This window comes from Mytilus galloprovincialis, chromosome 9, assembly GCF_965363235.1.
Source record: "Mytilus galloprovincialis chromosome 9, xbMytGall1.hap1.1, whole genome shotgun sequence".
Taxonomy (NCBI): Eukaryota; Metazoa; Mollusca; class Bivalvia; order Mytilida; family Mytilidae; genus Mytilus; species Mytilus galloprovincialis.
The window spans coordinates 20,549,905-20,574,450 of NC_134846.1; the positions used below are offsets into that span (position 1 = coordinate 20,549,905).

Below are 24,546 nucleotides of genomic sequence, written 5' to 3' on the forward strand. Positions count from 1 at the left end.
TCAATCTTACTGCGATTAAGACATGAAGTCCTAAAATAATTTGCCAGTAGGAATTGAAATATTATATTTATTATTTTATTGATTTATAAATCTATGAATTGATATTTTAGAAAAGTAAGTAAGAAATTTCGTACGAACCTTAAACAATATACTTAGGTATAATGTATTACATACTTTAACATTTCCTGAGTGATGTTGTACAACAAATAACTTTTCCGCATAAGAAAGATGTTATTAAGTTTCAATGGACGCATATACATGCAACTTCCTCGTTTTATTTCTAAAATAAACGTGTCATCCTGAGATGTCCGCAAAGTTCTCAATGATTCGTGCGGCGACATTGGTTATTATTATTTCATACTCAGTTAGAGCAACATGTAAGTTATTTTTACACAACTAAAATCGACTCTTATATATATATATAATACGATCATAATCAGCATCTTGTTTACATATATGATGTGTTTGTGTAATACGAAATCAGAAATAACACTAGGTTTATCATTTACAATGCCAGTCACTTGTTTCGTACACAAAATACTTTACTGTGGCTTGAAGTTAATGGAAACAACAGCAAGGTTCTTGAACAGCCGGTTTGTAAATTTTTACACCGTAATACATACATGTAACGACGATATACTAGATTATTCTTCTTGGTTGATTTCCACAAAGCATAACAAAATGAAAACCTAATTTGGAATGTAGTCCCTCTAAACTCATGAAACTATACGAAAACAATTTCATGCCAAACATTTAGTACGTGCTCTAATCGTTTTTAACCTGTCCCGAAGGGACAAGTGAGCTTATGCCATCACTTGGCGTCCGTCGTCGTCCGTCGTCCGTCGTCTGTCGTCGTCTGTCGTCGTAAACTATTTCAAGAATCTTCTCCTCTGAAACTACTGGGCCAAATACTTTCAAACTTTAACTGAATGTTCCTTAGGATATCTAATTTATAAATTGTATCCAAAGTTTTGATCTATCAACAAACATGGTCGCCATTGCTAAAAATAGAACATAGGGGTCAAATATAGTTTTTGGCTTATAACTCAAAAACCAAAGCATTAAGAGCAAATCTGACAGGAGTAATATTGTTTATCAGGTCAAGATCTATCTGCCCTGAAATTTTCAGATGAATCAGACAACCCGTTGTTGGGTTGCTGCCCCTGAATTGGTAATTTTAAGGAAATTTTGCTGTTTTTGGTTATTATCTTGAATATTATTATAGATAGAGATAAACTGTAAACAGGAATAATGTTCAGCAAAGTAAGATTTACAAATAAGTCAACATGACGGAAATGGTCAGTTGACCCCTTTAGGAGTAATGGCCTTTATAGTCAATTTTTAACCATTTTTCGTAAATCTTAGTAATCTTTTACAAAAATCTTCTCCTTTGAAACTACTGGGCCAAATACTTCCAAACTTTAATTGAATGTTCCTTAGGGTATCTAGTTTGTAAATTGTATCCGAAGTTATGATCTATCATCAAACATGGTCGCCATTGCTAAAAATAGAACATAGGGGTCAAATGCAGTTTTTGGCTTATAACTCAAAAACCAAAGCATTTAGAGCAAATCTGACGTGGGTAATATTGTTTATTAGGTCAAGATCTATCTGCCCTGAAATTTTCAGATGAATCAGACAACCTGTTGTTGGGTTGCTGCCCCTGAATTGATAATTTTAAGGAAATTTTGCTGTTTTTGTTTATTATCTTGAATATAATTATAGATAGAAATAAACTGTAAACAGCAATAATGTTCAGCAAAGTAAGATCTTCAATTAAGTCAAATTGACCAAAATTGTCAATTGACCACTAAAGGAGTTATTGCTCTTTAAAGACTTTTTTCACAATTTGTTCATCATGTTGACTTACTTTAAAAAATCTTCTCCTTTGAAACTGCTGTATCAATTTCAGCCAAACTTAGGCTAAATGAGTTTCAGAGTATCTAGTATAAATTTTATATTTTATTTCCTTGTATGTCAAGAAACATAGCTCCTATGGCTAAAATAGAACATAGGAGAAAATGATTATTTTTTTTGGCTTTTGAAGAAAATAGGACGATCCAAAAAACATTTAAATAAATTGAAAAGCCAAAATAATCATTGATGAGAGATTTAACCAAAAGAATTAAGGTGAGCGATTCCGGCTCTTGAGAGCCTCTTGTTTTTATGTATGGTTAATTTCCATCATCAAATTATTGAAAATACGTATAAATATTCTAAAACACATAAAACATGTAAAAGGTGCTTAATCTTCTGCATGTATTAGCTCACTCATATAATTATTGCTTTCTTTGTAAGAAAAAAAGCTTCCGACCCAATTTCCTATATTCATTGAAATGTCGTCTTTGCATATTCAATTAAATAAAAACAATATTTTTAGAAGTATGATTTTGAACTGTATTGCCATATTTTCAGGATATTGTGCACAACATTTAATTTATAAATTGTAGCTTTTGCATTTTCAACGAACGTCGCTGAGTTTGAAAATGCTAAAACACTGTGTTCTTCAGACTACCAAGTTGCAGGTAAAGATTGTTTTAACAGCTGTCAACCAAAAAATTGTGGAAGAATAGACTTAAAGGGGCATACAATCAACCGCTCAATGGTTAATGACACAACGCAAATTGTATGGATTAACGCATACGTAGTCTGTTCACCAGTTATGGAATATAAAGGTAAATAGTATTACCAACAATGTAGTGACTTAATTACGAGACACGTAATTTATCTATTTCTTGTGATTTAAAAAAAATAGGAAATAGAGTTTAATCAACAAATGTACCTGTAACGTTTCATATTTCCGATACACTAAAGAAGAGTTATTTGAAATAAAGTTGTTAAACAAGCTCAATGTATACTTAGTCGCACGGCAAAACGTTAAACATAATAATCCCAATAAAAATAAGCAATAAAAATACCAAGCTTTTAATTTAAAGCTACCAAACAACGGCGGACGTATGTGCAACTGTATGTTTTAGATTAATAAAAACATAGAAATACACCCCATAAGATGTATAAATGCTATACCCTATGAAAGAACCATTTATCCCTTTTTATGATACATTACCTGGAATGGTCTAATGCAGTGAAATGGAATAAAAACGATCTGTATATTTGTTCCAATAACTTAGCTAGGTGTGGTCTTAGTTTTGCGTCAATAATCAATTTGCAAATTCCCGTAACTGACTCTGGGACATACTGTTTATTTGACAACGATTTTTTAGCAAGGTACCAGATACAAGAAATAAGAAAATCATTATATGTGTAACCTTTAGGATAATTAATTTTCTATTTAATGATGTACTCACTAGGTGAAAATTGAAATAGTAAAGAATTTAAAATTGATACTATAAGGCAGTAGACCATTAATTAAGGAAGAAAATCAGCTACAAATATTGATAGTTCACGGAGCTCCTCTTCGAGATATTTCATTTTTAAAATATGGCAGAAAAAAGATAACTCGGACTTTAACGTTATATTTGTATTGGAATTATTTTGGTTTCAAATCAAAGAAAAAAATGAAGAATCTGCTTAAATTTTGACAAACGACCTTTTATTAGCTATTTACTTATAAAAACTTAATGTTTGTACGTACACAGGCAAATTTCATTCACATCATTTTCACGTGAATTTAAATTCATGTGAATCTCACGTGAAATTCACATTAATTTCACCTCAAACGAGCTTATACGTGAAACTCACGTGAAAACAGTTTTTGTGAGTTTCACGTGAATCTCATGAAAAAACTGATGTGAAATTCACATGAAAATCACGTAAATTGTTTTTATATGAAATTCACATGATTTTTTAAAATAGAGTATTTCAAATAACATCTAAATTTTCAAATTGAATTAAAATCATGAAAAATATCATTTTTTGTTGTTGTAAATTTCACGTGCAATTCATGTGAAAAATTCACATCAGATTCGTGTGAATCTCAATTCACGTGAAATTCACATGAAAATTTTCACGTGAGTTTCATGTATAAACTCGTTTGCCTGTGTAATGGGGCAAAAATATTTTACATTGAATTGTATGGAAAAGAAGCCAAGAAGTCTGAACACCTGACAAAATTGCCAAAACTCAGCTAAGTACATCCTTAACATGTTTTATAACTTTTAATTTTTGAAAAGCATAAAAAAAACGTAGTAATTTTAGCAAAAAGGAGTAGGTCCGGTAAGGGCCGAATTTGGCCTCAAATTTCAGGTTCATCTAACGAAAGATTTTGCACACTTTTTAAACACTTAAGTGTCTATTTCAATTGATTCAATTAGTGTATGTGAAAGATTTTAACTGATTCAGTCATAAAAAAGCCCAGATTCAAGCTTAAATATGAAAAATCTATCAAATATGCCAAAAAAAAAAACAAACCGTCACTTTATAGATGGTTTTTGTCAAAAATGAAAGTGGCCGCATCTGTGTTCATCCTCAACCTTTATGTATGTTATGTATTATCATCAAATACAACTTGCATTTCAATATTATGAATGAACACGAATGCGGCCACTTTCATTTAAGACGGAAACCGTCTAAAATTTAAATAAAATGCTAAAATTGTGAAGATTTCAGTAATTTAGCATGACTTAATGATGCTAGTACCCGATATATGTGCATTGTATTGTCAAAAACAGCCCATATTTATGTAGCAGCAGCATTCTACTTTCCAGTAAATAGCTTAAAGATTACATTTTCACAATTTTGTAAAACTGCTATATTTTGGGGCAAAAAAAGGGTCTTACTGAACCTACTCCTTTGTCTGAATCGCTTTTTTTTTTTTATCGTTTTCAACATATCATGCTTTGCATGGCAGAAACCCATTTTGTCCAGTAAAGAATCCGTCTACAATTGACAAAAAAAAAGATTTTTGTAAAATGTGTTTACTAATAGGATCAAATCGTTAAAAGAAATTGAAGAGCAATAATAAACGATGACATGGCTTTGGATTACACATGTTTTTGTCGTTGTATCAATACAAAAAATGTAGCTTAGATTTATTTAACTTTTTATTCTGTAGTTATTATAACTAAATATAATATTGCCAAAAGTAAGGCTAGCTATTGATTACTTGAGAAGAGATGATTATATCAGATGTTAAATTAACTATCAAAACATTGAGTTGATTGGTTAATAAGTCATTATAGACATTATTCTTTCCTTTCAAAAAATAGTAAACAAATTCAATACCAGTCATATTTATATCTAGCTATGATGATGATAGTGCTTAATCCTTGTACTTGAATTATTTAAAAAATTTCTAGCAATAAATTGTTCTATTGATATTGATCATTAAAAAGTGAAGTTATTGTTTCCGCCCTAGTTTCTTATCAAGTTATATAAAAAAAAATTTAAATTGTTATCCAGTTTTTTTACTTATCGTCTATTTAAATATGATTATATATCTAAGGTTTAGATAGAAAATTTCTTCTGAGACTACAATTATAGCATTCGTATTAAAGATTGAGCCAACTACTTAATTTCTACAACAAAAACATGAAATAGCAGTTCAATTTCATCCAAAGTATAAAGGGACGTTTCCAATTCAATGGACATGTGAAGTAAGAAGCAAGTGTTTATGCAAAAGTTTTTCTAAACAACATTAAAAATCCAATTCATGTTTTTCTTGAACTTATTTGTAATATGTGTTTTTCATATCTTTAAGCAAACTAAACGGAGAATCACAAAAAATGAAACAGGGTCAAATGATTAAAAATTTGATAGATTCGGAAAAGTGTATATTGTATATTTCTAGTTTATTAAATCATAAATATATATTTGTACATTTAGATGTTGTTTTTGTTAAAGTCGATGATTGTTTAATGCTGATATTTAAAGACATCCAAATGTAAAAAAAATCATATTTCAAATATAAATATCATTTTCAGCTCAAAAACCGTTTTACTAAATGGAATCGTATTATGTTTCCCAAATTTCGATCCTGACCTGGACTCTGTTAAGTCATGTTTGATTACCATAAAATAAAAATAAAAACTTTATCCTATAGTGATACACCAGCTTAATAAGTTCGCGTTACAACAAGTAAACAAAATCGAATCCTTTATATAATGAGATGATCTAAGGTAGCTAAGAAAAATAAATGGTACTGATCAACAATAAAAAAAATAAATTGTATTTCAATATCCCTTTTAAAATAGACTTAAGGAAACACTCTTTACTATTGAAATCAAATCAAATCTGTTTATATTGCTTTTGATAAAAAAAAAACAAAAAAAAACAAAAAAAAAAACCCACACCTTCTTAACAACGAAAACAAATCGGAGGCCATTTTACATGCTGTTTTCTAATTTTGGTTTTAAAATATCATTGGTATGTTTTAGGTTGTTATAAAGTAAATGTATCAAATGAAACCATCCACAAGCTGAACCAACAGCAGAATGACAAAGATAATGATGTACTGAAATGTTCAAGGTTTTGTAAAAGTAAAGGTTATGCACAAAGAGGATATGTTGTTTTACTTCAGGTAAATATTTGTTTTCCTACATTTCAAAACCTAGGAATCGTATTGTAATAAAAGTCCTTCAACCATTCAAAAATATTTTTTTTTGTATATATCTTTTTTCTGATAATCGAAAAAATAGTAAATTCAGGAATCCCATGTACTTAATACGTAAAATTTTGGAAATGAGTCAGATGTTCGGACTTGGTTATTTTCCAACGATACAAGATAAATATTTGGCCCCATAATAACAATTTTTCTTTTCATAAAAAACTTTAATAGCTCATTAAAGGTCTTTTTCCGAAATTTTAGCAGATTCTTTATTTCTTTTCTTTCAATTTGAGACCCAAATAAAACCAATGCAAAATGTAAGGTAAAAATCCGAGTCAGCCTATTCTAAAAATTGAATACCCTAAAAGGAGCTCCATACCCTCTCAATATTTTAGCTTATTTTGTTCCTAAACAGAAGCTCTTTCAACTTATAGTTTTAAAATTAATTTCTTGATTTTTAAAATTTGATTTATGTACATCCGTAAGTAACTCGAGAAAAAATGTTTTTTTTTTGTGAATTTATTCATTCTCCTATTCTAAATATCAACATTTCTAAAAAAAACAAAACCCGATAGTTTATAAATGTATATCTGAATATTTATTTTCTTTGGCATTTCAATAGTTTTTCATACGATATCAAGACATATCAAGGTATCAACAGTCCGGAAAAAAGTTCTCCTAACACTTTTAGACAAAAGCAGTGCTACCCAAGAATAGTTTTGTAAATTCTTATCTTATACACATATGAACAGGTCTGATAAAGACTGTTTACCTTAAATTGATTTTGATATATGTAGCTCCATCTACATCATACCTTAATAATTTTAATTGTGTTTTAAAAGAAATTATTAAAACCGGATCTTTCAGGCAAAGATGATTTTCGCTATTTATAAAACTAACGGCCTCATTTATGTACAAAAAATGAACAAAAACACATATGTAACACATAAACAAACGACAACCACTGAATTACAGGCTCATGACATGGGACAGGTACATACATCCAAACTGTGGCGGGGTTTAACATGCTAGCGGGATACCAACCCTGCCCTAATCTGGAACAATTGTGTGACATAACAACATTAAAACGAACTATAAAAATCAGCTGAAAAGGGTTTAACTCATCAGATGGATACAAATACAAATACATGTACTACACAAAGTGAATGTGGCCGGGTACTTGTATATCCCAATAACAAAAGGACACTAAGTACCGATGTGAGAGTACTTTCAAAAACAATTTTTAAAGCCCTTATGTTTTTGATCTGTGTTAAACATTTTTTTTTATTTATTCACATAGTTATGTTATTTTGATCATTTATTCATTTCATATAGTTTAATTTGTTGCATTAGTCTGTCCGTCTGTCTGTCTGTCTGAGGTATGTCCTACTGCCTGCCTGTTTGTGTGCTTATCTCTCTGTATTCCTTTTTTTGTGTGTCTCTTTGTCCGCCTATCTGTATGTCTCTTTTTCATGTTATTTCGAAAAGACTGTGAAATTATTACTGTCATTCCTTTCAATTAAGTATACATTATTCCATTGTTAATTAATATTAAATTATGAAAAAACGTGGATGCTGTCATGGTAACATGACAAGATTATGTATATGAGCTGATAGCTAAAATTAGGGCATACATCTATATAATATTACTTAACCACATACGTATCATATTATAGGATTGTATTGCAGCAGATACATTTGTGTAAGTAAATAGTCCCGGGACAATAAAAGTGCCACTGTGCAACCTAAGTATTTTACCTGTGATATTGCTCTAGGATATGTAGAAGTATCTTCATGAAAAGATTCAATTACTAGCATTTGCAACAATAGTCATGGAAATATTAAAATAATTGGTTGCATGATGTATTGTTGTTAAATACAACTTTGAGTAGTCTTGGCTATATCGTGATAACAAGTTTGTAATAGTGGAGGCAGCCTTGTGCCTGGACAGAACCAGTTATATTCCACAAATACTGTCAATCTTAGTCAATTGAGATCCAAACCAACAATATCTTTTACTTGAGAGTCCACAACGCGCAATATTGTTTATTTCTGTTTTTAAGGGAGGTAGGTTTCATATAGAATATGTTTTTCTTTTACTTCGACGCCACATAAAAAGGATACAAAACACTTCGAATATTATATCAAGTTGGAGAATTATTCTAAATACAAAAACTCTGATGGAATAAAACTACTTTGGTTATAGAAAAGGTAAGATTTTGATAGGAAACTGAAATCATCACTTTTACATATCCTACGTTGAATGGAGTTTTCAACGGACCTGCATTGTCAATTCAAACATGGGAAATATTTAGTAAACAAGCCATGGATGCTAGTGATTAAGAATATTTATATTTATAGCAGAAAAAAATAAAGTTAAAAGCAATGAGTATGAAAGATTTCTTTTAATCTTCATTTTTAAGTCTGTAAGAGGTAAATATTTTCACACATTATGTATTCAATGGATTCAATAAGAAACGTCTACTATAAAAGATTTGCACTTTAGTTTTTTCAACATAAGTGCATTTTAAATCATATGATATCAACTTATAAAAAACTGTAATAATTGAAATCAAGAAGTGATGAAAAGTGTATTAGTTCTGAATGTAAAATCCCTGAACTTGCTTGACAAAAGTACAAATAAATAGAACAATAAATTCATTAAATGTTTTATAGGGTAATAAATGCTATTGTGCAAGGATATTATTAGCCGAATGGACAAGTAAAGGACAAGTGGATGAAGTGTCTACTAATGAATGTTCAAAAGATTGCCCTGGTGATGTAATCGATCGTTGTGGAGGTAAACATCTTCAGATTGTGACTGCATATGGATTCAAGGGGAATAAAAACGGAGGTAGAGTATATGGTTATAGTGACACCGTTTACTAAATGTTATTCATTAAAGTACTGTTTCCACTCTTCTAAGACAAGGAGAGATACGGATTTTTCATAATCAGTTAGAATTTAAGTTTGTCTGAATTCTGTTTTTGTTTTCTTTTGTAAAATCGAAATTATGTTTTGCTGATGAACATAACCTCAACAATAAATACAGTTGGCATTACTTATTCTTTTTCCTTCTTGCCTAGATAAAGTTAATCGTACTGTTGAAATAGGCGCGAAGTGTATCGTTCAACATGACAAATCGAAGTCGACCGTCTCGAAACTTTGATTGACCCATTGTATCTTCTATACTAGAATTTTTGTTAAATACACAAAAAAACTGTATATTAAATACTAGGTACTCGGTCGTAGATTTGATCTTGTTTTAGCATATTAAGTATATATTTCAAACACAATTCAAATTGAACTAGAAGTATTTTGCAGGAAAACAAATAATTCTTATACATTTAATGCGCTTAGGAAAATATGGCCATTCACAGAAAACAGGAAGGCGTCACTCTGGTTTGCTTCAGATTAATAGATAAGTCACATAGACAGGCATATGTCGTCATTGCTTAAAATGTACCGAAAAAGGTAAAAATTCGAAATACCGAGGAAAATTCTAAACGGAAAGTCCCTACTCAAATGGCAAAATCAAATGATAAAACACATCAAACAAATGGACAACAACTATCATATTCAGTATCTTTGTTTTCTGCATTCCACACAAAATAGTTTACCAGGAATTGATAACTGAAAGGAAAATTTGTCAACTAAAACTTATTAAATAAGTATTGATATTTGTGATTATAATGTGACATTTAAACAGTGTATATCATCAAATATGTTTGATTACTAATAAACGTAATCTGTTTAGCGATGAAAAATATGACGACTGTACGACCAAAATATTGATTAATAGTGTCTTACCTACTGCAATGCTAACAAACGTTAAGCCATGGTGACAAATCAAATTAAACAATCTTTAAATGACATTTATTGAACCATTTTAAATTGTATTTTAGCATTGTATAGACAAGCCTTAAATGATGTCTTCTATTCGCACAACGATGGATGTCTGCCTTTCACACTTCTTTATTGAAACGATACGCTGTTGAGTCTTTCATGGTCCTCTTTAAGGATCATATGACTCGTTTATGTTTTGTCATTAAATATCGTGATTGAGAAAAATAATTTGTTTTAGTCTTATTACTATGTTAATTGATTAACGTTTGGTAACCTTTTAGAGGCAGATACACATCTTGGAAATAAATGTTTTTACACAACCCCTAACAGAAGAGAGCCATCACAACTAATTTCTGGAAACTGTTTCCAGAAACTGAAGTTTAGGTGTCAGACGGTTGATATTTTAGGTATATTTAATCCTTAGATTAAAATCTCTAGATTAAATCAATAGTATGAGGAAATGAACATTGTGTACTGATCATGATGTATGTAAACGGTATGCTATCAAATATATTTGAGAAAATAAACAGACAACTTACAAAGTAAACAGCAAAAATATGTTTTTTTAACAAGCATTTATAGTTAAAAGTATAATTTCACACCGTAAGGTCTAAGATAAAGCCAAAAAATCATGTTGCACCATCTCACGATGCATGAATTCAATGGTATCAACAGCTGATTAATATGAACAACTTCAATTTATAAAAATCAACATTTGTAAAGTTTAATATCAAAACGAAAAATGTATGTCATATTACAGCAGAACATTACTATTAATCAATTTGTTAACGTTGTTTAAAGAGGCACTAGCTGTCAAATTCACGGTCACCGATTTGACTCAAATTATCATATTTGATTTATAACAATGTAAAACATTTATCCGAATTATCAAAAGTCTAAAATAAACAGTTTATAGAGCATGGCGTAGATAATATATAGGTTCGTTTCGTGTGTATTTTAGTCCAGACGCTATCTAATTAACTATCGATTTGACCTCAGATGACCATATAAGCGCTGTAAACATAAATAAAGATATGAATAGATTAAACCAACACTTGCAAGGTCGGTTTGATTTGATTTTATAGATTAAAAGTAGATGTTTTTCATTGTTTTTAACCGTATAAAAATGATTTTATGTGCATCGAATTAGTAATTAAATGATTTACCGTAGTTTCACTATCATTGTTGACATTCTTTTTCTTTAAATAACCAGTACACGTACATTGCATGCGTTATCAATCTCTAGCTAGGGGTTAAATTTAAATTCACATGAATACGGATTTAAAGAGGTCGACTCATTCACTTGCAAGTGAATAACTAATTATCAATGTTTCTTAGCGTAATTTTAAAAAAAATTGAACCTTTTTAGCTGCAAAAAGCGAATTGTTATTTCACTATTTCACTTTCATTATTGATTGAACAGAAAAAAATCAAACTTAAAATTTTTTATATATCTCGTAGCTAGTGCCCCTTTAACATTTATTCAATAGAGAAATGATTAAATAACTGCGAATGATTTCTCCAATTTATTTTTACAAATGAACAAATACATTTCACTAATTATATAAAATTATGAAATTATTTTTAGGTTCAGGTAGATCGAAAAATGTGTCAACCAAACGATGTTATCAAATACTTTTAAATTGGTACGATGCACAACAAGCCTGTCTAGAACGAAGAAGCTATCTACCAACTTACACACCATCAACAGACATATGTGTTACAGAAAAAGACGTTGATGAGGAGAACAATTGGCACAATGCTTTCGTAAAAGAAAAAATTGTTTGGGAGACGGGTAAGAAAGTCAAGGAATTAATAATTGATATTAAAAAGTGATGAAATGTACTCAATCTGAATAAATGTGAGCACAGTGTTTTAGGTATCTAATTCACTCACTTTTTATTTTAACAAACAAGATGTATGAATGTATTTTTCATTAAGGAAAACTTTCATTCAGTGGGTCTTGTCAATGATTTATATCAAATTTGGTAACCAGATGCGGTATAATGATTTTCTGGACTAAACATTGAAAAATATTAACTGATCTCTCTAATATTTGTTAAAAATTATAACATACTATAAGAAAAAAAATGGAAACATATTTATATTATAAACACATTGTTTTTATGTTTTTTTATTGATATGCTGCTGGTTTATAAATTTTTGCTGTACTTTTACCAAATAATATAGCACGTTGTGAAAACAAAATGTAAATGATTCTGTTATGACTATTTTATTTATTATCATGTATGTTTGTTCACGCATCGTTGTAAATATAACGGATTTTGTTGCGACTGACATACAAGTGAGAGGTTTAGCGCTATAAAACCATGTTTTTAATCAACCATTTTCTAAATTTGAAAATGCCTGTACCAAGTAAGGAATATGACAGTTGTTGTGTTTTGTCATTTAATTTTGCCGTTTGATTAGGGACTTTCCGATTGAAATCCTCGGAGTTCATTTTTATTAATGATTTTACTTTTTATGCTTATGTCGCTGTTCAATGGTAATTTTGTCATTAAGAACACTATTTTTTGTTGATGTTTACCGAAACTACGTATTAGTATTCGTTGACCCTTTATACACGTTATATAGTTATCATTATTTAAATATTCAACATCACAATTGTGTGACAGAACCCCTTTTTCTGTAAATTGACTTTGATTCTATAGTGTCTAAATAATTTTGTGAGGAGACGAACATGACATATCGGACATGCTTTGACTTTATTCCCTTACTACTTTTGTTTGGAATCATAATGAGTCTGATTTTTTTTTATTATGAGATAAACAATAAGTTTACATGGACCTGTTTAGGGAATAAAACGTCTGATTTGGAAACCTTTACTATAACCTCCAGATAGAACAGGCTATTGAATATAAAGTACTAACTTTAAATTTGGCAAATTTGGTAAAAATATAAGAGGTGGCAATTCTAACCTTTCATACCTTTAGTTTCATTGATAACAAATAGTATGACACTAAGTCGTCTAGTGTCCAGTTAGTGATCATTTAGGTTACTGTACTTATTCATGCATGTGTTTATTTAATCAATGCACACATGCATAAAAAAGTAAACGGTTTGAAGGTAAATCAAATCGGAAAGTCCATAATCACATGACAACATCAAATGACAAAACACATCAAAAACGAATCGACAACTGTCATATTCCTGACTTGGTACAGGCATTTTCAAATGAAGAAAATGGTGGATTAAACCTGGTTCTATAGCACTAAACCTCTCACTTTGTACGACAGTCTCATCAAATTCCGTTATATTTACAATGATGCGTGAATTAGACAGATATAATAAATAAAATAGTCAAAATATAAGTACAGCAGTCATCACCGTGTAACAATTCTAAAAGAAACAATTTCGCGTGTCTGACGTCAGAAAATGTTTACGTCACATATTTTTGTCGTTCAATGTTTATAGAAAAATAAATGACAGATGTTTCCAAGTAAATTTTTCCAAACGTTTTGCTATAATTTCAAAAATACATCGTTCTGGATTGGTATAGATTTCGGATCCTTCTGTAGTGTATTTAAGGCAAAACAATGTTTGTGCTTAAAGAGTCTACATAATGAATGACTGAACAAAAAATGTACCCTTTTACAATATCTATTGTTTCACAAATGATAACTGAATACAAAGTAAAATAATTTCTTAAAAAAAATGCAAAATAAAGTCATTCCGCTTCACAGTGGGTAAGGTTGTCCTGCGTGAAACGTTCTGTGCTAGTGATTTGTTCCTAACTAGTGCTGGTGATCAGTAAATATATGTAAACAAAGACGAAACTGATGATTTTTTTTACGTTTTCTCCCAAACAAAATGAAAGGATCAGTTGAGATGTTTTGATTTTTTTTCAAATGGGTTCATACATTATAATAGACAAACAGTGTAAAATGTGACCCTCTAATATGTCTAAACTGTTTCAGTAAGGACGTGTTCACATTGACCTAAACGCAGTGTTGTGTTAGTGTAACTCACACGTAAACTAAACACAAGTACGTTCCCATTGATAAAACTCAATGTTTACATGTAGTTTAAATCATGTTTTGTCTACACGCAGTCGATAGTCATTGTAGGCCTTGTGTAGGTTAAGTGTTCACAAAACTAGGCATTTAGAATATGAATTTTACCATGTATATTTAAGGAAGAAACGATTTCTAAATAAAATTGATATTGATAACAATTATTAATATAGATCTTTACAGAAATATTTGTCTAAACTTGATATATTTATTTGCTATAAAAAATACGTAGCTTTATTAACACCTTATCAAGACTCAAAGCATCACCAGTGTTGAACACATAATTCCTTTGGAAAGGTCTCCCCGAATCGACTGGACGTAAAATTAAATATTTGCCACTAGTATTTACTCTAACAACGATTAACTCATAAATCCATTACCAAAAAAAGTGGGAGGTAAATTGTATTGTTTGTCTAGTATCTCAAATCCATTAAAATACACTTAAAAAACAACAACATTACCCCTTCCCTTTGCCAAATACATGGAAAAGTAATACCATTTGAAATATACAGAAAAGATATAAATGTAGTGATTCTTAAACTTCAAAAAGGGGTGGGGTATGTTATGTTTCTTAGTCAGAATTGTTCGCGCGAACGGTTTTATTCAGTTTTTTTTCGATGCTAGCAATCAAATAATTTTTCTTCTATATTTAACATTATAATGTATGGTAAAACTCTGCATTTAGAACATTTTTTATTATCAAATTGGGAATCAGAATATTTTTCAAAGAAAAAAAAAACATTCCCCTCCTTTTTTGAAGTCAAATGGTTGTACCCTAACTGCAAGAAAAGTTGTCCGAAAAATTGCATTCTGTTCTATGTAATGAACATTTAAATGACATATAGTTTACAAATGTGAACAAATATTTTATACAGTCACGTAATTAAACAAGGTGTATAGATGTGAACACATTTAATGTGAAACCAGCGTACATTACAGTAAACTAATTGTAAACATGTTTACTGTACACGGCGTTTGGTGTGAATACGGCTTAAGCGTAACACAAAAGTTCTCATATTTAAAAATCTCGAACTAAAATAATATATATAATATGTTCCTGGAGTTCGGTTCCCAAATCCACACAACAAATACAATGTTAACTCATCAAAATTATTTTGGGAAAACCCTGCGGAATTTATTGAAATTATGCATTTTCTCAGTTAGACATGTCCTGATTCTGTGCTGGTGGGTCCTTATACGATGCTGGTGATTATTTGTAAAAATTTTGTCCTATTTAAAACAAACGTAACAGATTCAATTAAATTGGGCAGATTATTGTTTTCAATCGGATTTGAAAATCCTATTTGTTCTTTTGTCCTACCATTCGGCCGTTTAATAAGCGTTTTCAAATGATTGTTACTTCTATAACGTAAAAGACATAAAAATATATTCACAAAATATGCTAACTAACATTTAAAAGGTGCTTCAGGGTAAGCGACATTTATAACGACAAAAAACGTTTTACTGGTTTATTTCAATTAATTATACGAGGTAAGCTGATCAACTACTGGTGCCTCTATTTCTTCCTTAATATATACAATATCTCCAATACATTTCGACTAGATAAAAAAAAACCAAGATGTGACAATTGCAAATCAAAGAATGACCTTCAACAACCAGCAAAAAACATAATGAATGCTAGCTATCAAAATGTTAACGATTAAAAATAAAGAGGTTCAGCCTTATTTAAACATTACAAATTCAACTTTGAAAAAAACAAATATGACAGATTGCAATCATCACTTATTGCGCTCCGCATACCCTCCCCGCCTCAACACAACCATCCATTTCTGCTTTCCTTCTTTATTGGTACAGTTGTGTAATAACACAACACTAAAACATTGAGAATGGAAATGGGGAATATGTCAAGGAGACAACCAAAACAAAGCACACAAAATAATAACACAAAGACACAGATTATTGAACCACAAGTACTCGTAGCTACTGAAAGTTAGTTGGAAGCCGCATTTTTAACTAATAGTCAAACCATGTTCAATTACACTAAAATCCCAAGCGGAACTCATCACACAAATGTCGCAAAATTTTTTGGTTAAGTAGAATTTTAAAACTGAGCAGTGAATCTTGTGCTCACAAAAGAAATTGTCATAAATTGTATACATCAGACATAATAAAGGGCATGTGGAAGTAGTTTTTATTTTATTGTTACCGATGTATAGAACATTTTAAGTTAAATTACTATGATGAATGAAGAATCCACGGTCGGTCCATAATTCTATCATAATTTTGTGTGTCAAGTTGTTTAGAAAAACAAAACTGCAAAACCTTACAATACAAGAGAGTTGTTAATAATGAAATCATTATCGATCAATTTTAGATGTATGCATAGTATTTATCTCAGATTTGAAATTATTTTTATTTATTTGGTTTTTTTGGGGAAGGGGGGGGGGGGGGCTAAAAAAGGTAGAATAAACAGAAAAGTATGTACTGTATTGGGCAAATTTGTTAAAAAACAATTTCCATGATGCCTGGGCTACCCTGACTTTATTATCTGAACTCACATCTTTCAATCTGTTTAATTGAGTTGTCATGAAAATAACACGGACTAGACCTTCATTTATCCTGAATGTACTGCGTATTGCTGTTCGTTTGTTTATTCTACATTGACTAAAGGAGGGCTGAGATCTCACAAAACATGTTTGAATCCGACGCATTTTTGTGCCTGTCCAAAGTTAGGAACCTCTAGCCTTTGTTAGTCTTGTATGTTTTTTTAAATTTTTATTTTTATGTTAAGGATTTCAGTGTGACGTCCATTAAACTAGTACTTATGTTGTTGAGGGACCAACAGGAGGTCACCTTCGGGTGCGGGATCCCGCTGTCTTAAAGGCCCATTGGTGCCCGTCGGCTGATTTCTGCTATTTGGTCGAGTTGTTGTCGAATATCGAATAAGTTGGGAAATATATATCCCATATGTAGGTGAAGTTGGTATATTGCTACTAAGGTGGGGGAAATTTATAATTTCAAAATTCAAATCGTCTCGTTTGTTATAGATTCTGGTACTGAGATGACTGTGTAAGTCAACTTCGAGGTATAAGTCTAAAAATGAGACGGAGGAAGCCGTGTCTGTTGCTTTAATCTCTAGTTCTGTGGGATATATTAATGGAACCCAATCAGAAAAGTTCGGATTGTTTATGGAAAGAACATCATCAATATATCTGAAAGTGAAATTAAATAATCTGGCTTCTTTGATCCTCTTGTTTTTGACAAGTGTCTGGAGGAACTCTTATTCATATGAAAATAAGAAGAGGTCGGCAAGAAGAGGCGCACAGTTTGTTCCCATAGGAATGCCGACAATTTGTTGGAAAAGTCTACCTCCAAACTCAACAAATATGTTGTCGATAAGAAACTCCAGCATACTGATCACTTGTTCTTCTGTGTAGCATGTTTTATCGTTTTGTTTGTCACTATTAACGAAATATGCCTTATGAAATCCCAAAGTAATAAATTTATAGCGTATGCTACCATTTTTATGTTGAAAGGCATTGTGGATTATTTCTTTTAGGCGATTTTTCAATTTCACATGGGGAATGGTGGTATACAGGGTTGAAAAATCAACAGTTTTGATGGAACTAATTTCAGAAAAAGACCAAGATTTAAAATTGTCTAGAAGTTCTTTAGAATTTTTAAGAATCCACATATGGTTAATAAAAAAGTTATCAAAGGTACCAGGATTATAATTTTGTACGCCAGACGCGCGTTTCGTCTACATAAGACTCATCAGTGACGCTCATATCCAAATATTTATAAAGCCAAACAAGTACAAAGTTGAAGAGCATTGAGGATTCAAAATTCCAAAAAATGGTGCCAAATACGGCTAAGGTAATCTATGCCTGGGATAAGAAAATCCTTAGTTTTTCGTAAAATTCAAAGTTTTGTAAACAGGAAATTTATAAAAATGACCACATTATTGATATTCATGTCAACACCGAAATGTTGACTACTGGGCTGGTGATACTCTCGGGGACGAAACGTCCACCAGCAGTGGCATCGACCCAGTGGTGTAAAAAGTTATCAAAGGTACCAGGATTATAATGTTGTACGCCAGACGCGCGTTTCGTCTACATAAGACTCATCAGTGACGCTCATATCCAAATATTTATAAAGCCAAACAAGTACAAAGTTGAAGAGCATTGAGGATCCAAAATTCCAAAAAGTTGTGCCAAATACGGCTAAGGTAATCTATGCCTGGGATAAGAAAATCCTTAGTTTTTCGTAAAATTCAAAGTTTTGTAAACAGGAAATTTATAAAAATGACCACATTATTGATATTCATGTCAACACCGAAATGTTGACTACTGGGCTGGTGATACCCTCGGGGACGAAACGTCCACCAGCAGTGGCATCGACCCAGTGGTGTAAAAAGTTATCAAAGGTACCAGGATTATAATTTTGTACGCCAGACGCGCGTATTTAATACCACTAATACAAGAAGTCTGCATGTTGAGCTATATTTACGAATGATGTCCTTATACCGATGATAAAATTTAGTAAATGTTTTGACTAGTTTGTGATATCGAAAACCCTGGTGTAATAATTTTTCAGTAATACATACATTTCTCTCGTTAAAATCTAAAACATTGTTACATACACAAGCGAATCGTACAAGTTGAGATATATAAACACCGTAAGATGGTGACAAGGGAACGTCACCATCTAAAAATGGATAATTAACGATAGGAAATGAAAAATCATATAGAATATTATCAAAGTAATTGTTTGTAATTGAAAACGTGCATTATGTCTCACATGTTTGATAAGTCATAACATTCATTTATAACATATGAGCACCAAAAATCAGGGGTGAGTACTAAAAATTAGCTAAATATTAAAATTCTAAATGGTCCGGAATGAAAAAAATACTTGCGTGGTTTTAATCTGAAAGGATTTCAAGGATTTTAAATCCTTTCCTCTGACAACAAACGTAATTAATGTTTTACAATAGTCCTAGCAAAATTGATTACTATCAATGTCAATTATTTTATACTTTTTAGTAGGGATATATAAGTCACTACTTATATTTTGTATAGCAATATGTTCATAATCTTGAAAAAGAGATTCATTTGATATATAAAATGTCCATCCGTAAATACTTGACATTTGTGTTTATTGATATTATATTGAAGCTATTTTCAGAAAAAAGTTCACAAACAGGAATGTTTGATTATCATAAAATTTCAATTTTTTCTTCTTCTTCTTTTTTCTTTCTTTTATTAGTTCAACCATATAGCATCTAAGTATTTATACTATGATATGGTTTTTAAAAGTGTATTCATTGTGATGACCACCTATACTACACGTTTTGATTAATTCACATAATACACCCTGTTCATACGCATACAATCGGTTTGCTTTCACAAAAATTACGGATAAAAATGGCAATGAATCCGGAGACAAAACACTTGAGGTAGGTACATGTAGTTTGACATCCGTATTCAACTATTAGATAATATATGTGATGACGCAAATTCGTATTCTTATCCAGAGTATCAGTGAATATGCTTTCTATTTACTATTTCTTGCGCAAAAACACCACGTTCAGGCATAAATATTAATTTCACTCGCGAATAGAATTTTTTTCTTTTCTGATCTAAATTCTGGACGCGTTATTAAGAGCTTGACATGTAATTTTCAATCTCGATCATCATTGCTTACGGTATTCTGACCTCTAGCTCTTCCCTTTTGTTTTCTTTTTTGAGTAACTGTCCTTTTATAACATTTGACATTTTCGAAATGCCAAGGATTTGTTCATTCGAGCGTCACAGGTGATTCTTTGTAGACCTAACTCGCGTCTGGCGTACAACATGTTAATCCTAGTCTCTTTTCATATCTACATGTCTTTTTATATAAATTGGTTCTTTTGAGAGTATGTGTATGTATTCATTGATTATATGAAAGAAACTCCAATATAAAGATACATATAAAATAAATGCATCCAGATTATAAAGCAAACTGAGTGCTTAAATTCATATTGTAATTGGTTTATGCAATGTGCACCATACTTCAAGTTTGTACAAACTGGGATTTGCAATAGATTAACGAAAATATGATGTACAATCCAATGTAACAAATGAAATAGTCGATCTTTAAAATGTTTCTTAAAATAGCAGCTGTATATACATACATTTCTATTCACAACTATCCAACATAACTTTCAACTGACTTGTCCAATGGGTACACACTATTTCATATTTGAAATAAAGGTAGTTTAACTTCATAATTATCTTCTTTTATCCACAGTCAATTATTTCGATTCATAGTGCAATAAATATTCAGCAACAATCTTTCGGTAACCAGTCAGCGGTCTTAGGTTCACGTATTGCTTTTATTTTAGAGAAAGCAACTTGTTTTAACAGAATTATCACGTGTGTGTGTAACGGTTAAATATAACAAGGATTATATCTAAATAAATGAATAAAGGCAACAGTAGTATACCGCTGTGTTATATTTGAAGCATTACCGTAATGAATATCATTGACCACATATACAGTTTATTCTAAATGAAGTTTTTCAGTATTCAATGGTCCAATAATTTCCGAAAACCATGAAATTGATCAATGATTAATATAATCATCATATTCAACATATAATTAAACCATTAACAAAAAACAGACTTGTAATGTTATGGAAATTGGATTGCTTTCGTTGTAATCACGATTAAAATTTCATGAGAAGCATTATTGTTTTATATTCAATGTATAAAATTAAAAGTAATCTAAATAATAAAGTGTAGGTTATTAAAAATTTGACAAATATTTGACCTGAAGTGTAAACGCACTTTTACTAAGTGCATGTACAGGTAGATATATAAAATGTGAAGTAAACGCCCCTCAATTACTCAAAAACGTACATAAAGTAAACACGTGTTTACCCGGCTAGACATTAAAAATATTTTAACTGCATTTAAGATAATAAATAAACGCATGTCTACTAAGAAATGCAGATCTTTGAGTAAATAGATGAAAAATGTGTACGCGGCGTTAACGTGCATGTACGTTACATTATTTTATTCTGAGCCCAAGTGTACAAACACGTGTTATAGCATTTTAATAACTAAAGACTTCAAGTTTTAACCTCCGTGTTGCACCAGCGCTAGTTCTTTTAAATTTATATACTATCTGGTTGGCCTCGTTTTTACTGCAATGTACTGGTGTACTGAACATTTTCAATAATACTTTACTGCTAAATGTGTTATTCAAAGGCCTGAAAAAGTCTGAGCCTAAATCTATAATTTTAATACACAAAATAATGTAAAATACTGGTGGATTTCGACAAGGATTATGCCAGGTATCGGTTAGACGTGGAAACAAAAACTATTTTCAAATAGGTGAAAGGTGTGGTGTTGTGTTTTTACATTTCATTTTTTAACTATTTATTGAATATATGTTGTCCCCGAAGATAAAAACCCTCCGCATCACTAACGACTTCGTAATGCAATATACCTAGGGATGGCAAATCATTTGCCAAAATTAACTTGAAAGGTTACTGTGTTGCATTTGTGACTAGAAATCAGTAAATTAGACAATGAAAGCTAAATGGCACTAAACACACTGAGAAAACAATGTAATTCAATGAGTTTTTTTTTAATATATAATGACGATGTGATATGATTGTCATAAGGACAACTGACTAAAGTTCAAACGTAATGGTCTATAAGCACCTATAGAAAGTGTGGCCATCAAAAATGAAAAAAATACCTGGATGATTCTAGAAAAAAAAACGGCAAATAAGTATGATGTAACAACTCTGTCTAAACTGTGGTGAAGGTTGTGACTATTTATTATATTTTTAAAGTTTCACTTTTTATCCGTTAATTGTGTTTTTTCCCTTTAAACTTTTGTTACTGATTAAATATTATCACCATATTTTCTTACAATTGTCTTTACAGAAAAAAAACCTAGATTTAGCTATAAATGTTTAGCGGTAGAGTTGAGAAAGGATAAACATTATACATTGGTGGCTGTTAACTGCACAGACAAATATAAGGCATTATGTGAATTGAAATCAACAACAGGTATTTAAAAAAAAACAAAAACAAACAATACACGTGTTTCAGTTTAGTACAATGGTATTTACAACGGCAAATTAAATGATTTCAAAAATTTTCGTTTCATATGATGTTAGTCATAACACTTTAGCAATATACTCTTACCTATGCATATTTCATGTTCTAATATAGTTAAACATAATTCATAGTAAACTTGAACAGTATCCCTGTTCTTATCGACACCTTTTACATTTTATTTGTTGATGCATCGAGGTATGGTTCGATGATCAAACATCGTCGTTTTATAAAAAAAACAACATTATATTACAGAGCCTACAACTCATTTGAATGCACAACAAGAAACTACTAACCCAAATGATACTACTGGAATAACAACGGGTAGATATACACTAACTTCCATTATTTTAATTACAATATTTTTTTAATTATTTCAAAACCAGAGGGGTTTTGGTAATATGTTCTGACTAAGTTCACACCAGGCCGTCTTTAATTTTTAAATTGACAGGAATTAAAAACAACCCGACTTAAATATTTATAGTTCGGTGTCTTGGTGTGGTCACGTTTCTCCAACATCTTGTATTTTTATGTACAGGTAAGGAATTTCTTGTTGGAGAAACGTGATTTTTTTACACAAGGGATTAACTCATTTTACATGTAATTAAAGTTACAGTAAATCCCGCTAAAATGAACTTTTTAATGATATATTAATAATATTAAATGAAAAAGTCAAAATTAAAAAGGTATATAACGTTATTGTATCAAAGAGCATATATAACATAAATAATACAAACAACAGAAACATTTTTTTTTATAATCAATATTAGAACTTACAGACAAATACTTTAGAAAATCTTGAAACGCTGTATTTTAACCAACTAAACTATTTAATAAAAAATAATAATACCAAATGAAGGTCAAAATTAGAATATATATATTTATTGTATAGAAGAGCACTAATATCATAAGAACAGAATCATTTATAAACAATGTATATAATCACTACTACACAAATATTCAACCAGGTATGTACACTTAAATAAATCAGACACAAAAGCTATATTTTTCAATACAACAAGTCATGTAATTAAATCATAAATTTGAACAGGAAAATGCATTAAATTAGAGTTATATAAAATTTTGAAATTGAACACATCAAACAATTAATAAACGACATGATTGTTATAATGAATGTACTTTTCAAAATATATTGAGTATATTTACAAATTGTCCATTCTACATGTATACACTTAATACTACTGTCGAATTTCCATGTTGAGGAGGAAGGTTGCTTGGTCAGCGTAGTTCTGGACCTTGGATAAAGCGTTCCTTCAGTGTTGCTAGTCTATCGTTGATATTTCTGTATTTCAAAGATGTTGGTCGCTGAGTCCCGCCTGCTGCTACTTGGATCTGGTTGGCTTCTATGTTGGCTTCTATGTTGGCTTGTGTCTTCTTAAGGATTTCAATCAGGATGAAGATGTTTGGGTGTGCATGGTTGAAGTGCTTCTTGATTTTACTGTGCCATCCCTCTAAATAGTTGTTGGTGCCTGGTCCTTCGTTGCTAAGATGGTTCCAGTGTTGGTGGTTGTATCCTCCTACCCAGTACTCTGTGATATAGTCGGCGGAAGCGGTTGTGTTGATAGCGATCTCTCCGGCGTCTTCTAATGCTGTAAACTAAACATCCTCAACTAGCTGTGATTGGACAAGTGGTAATACTGCTGCAAGTCTTACTAGTAATCGTAGGTCTTCGTTGTCTTTGTAAGCGGTGGCGAGTCCAATATTCTGTGTCTTCCTTCATATGCATTGAGTAAAGTGGAAGAAACATCATCTTAGTGTGATGTTGTTGAATACTCGTTGGACGGAATTCCGTATAGCTATCTCAAAGTCAGTAAAGAATATATGTGGTGCTAGTTGGAGGTGGTGTTGTTGACATGCAGTCTTTAGCAAGTTGAATAATCGGTCATACGTCTGTTCACTTTTCTTCGGTAGAACACTAAAGAAGAGTGGATACATGACTTCGTCAACCTTTGCGTGCAGTGTGTACAGTTGTACACTGGGTGGGAGATGTGTAGAAGGTGCCATCTTCATAAATGACGTCTGCTGCTACAAGGTTGGTGAGATTCTGAGTGGTGGTAAAGATC

The 24,546-nt window shown here is 31.0% G+C and overlaps 1 protein-coding gene across 1 annotated transcript in view; it reads left to right on the forward strand.

The window, feature by feature from the left end:
* Positions 1-224: 224 nt before the first annotated feature.
* The window catches only part of LOC143044600 (uncharacterized), a 37,935-nt gene continuing 13,613 nt past the window's right edge, over positions 225-24,546 (forward strand). Inside the window, exons 1-8 of the mRNA XM_076216659.1 lie at positions 225-377; positions 2,451-2,675; positions 6,336-6,478; positions 9,182-9,359; positions 10,633-10,758; positions 11,940-12,146; positions 22,289-22,414; positions 22,718-22,786. Coding sequence (XP_076072774.1) covers positions 305-377; positions 2,451-2,675; positions 6,336-6,478; positions 9,182-9,359; positions 10,633-10,758; positions 11,940-12,146; positions 22,289-22,414; positions 22,718-22,786 — 1,147 coding nt within the window. The 5' untranslated portion in view covers positions 225-304. The remainder of the gene's footprint in view (positions 378-2,450; positions 2,676-6,335; positions 6,479-9,181; positions 9,360-10,632; positions 10,759-11,939; positions 12,147-22,288; positions 22,415-22,717; positions 22,787-24,546) is intronic.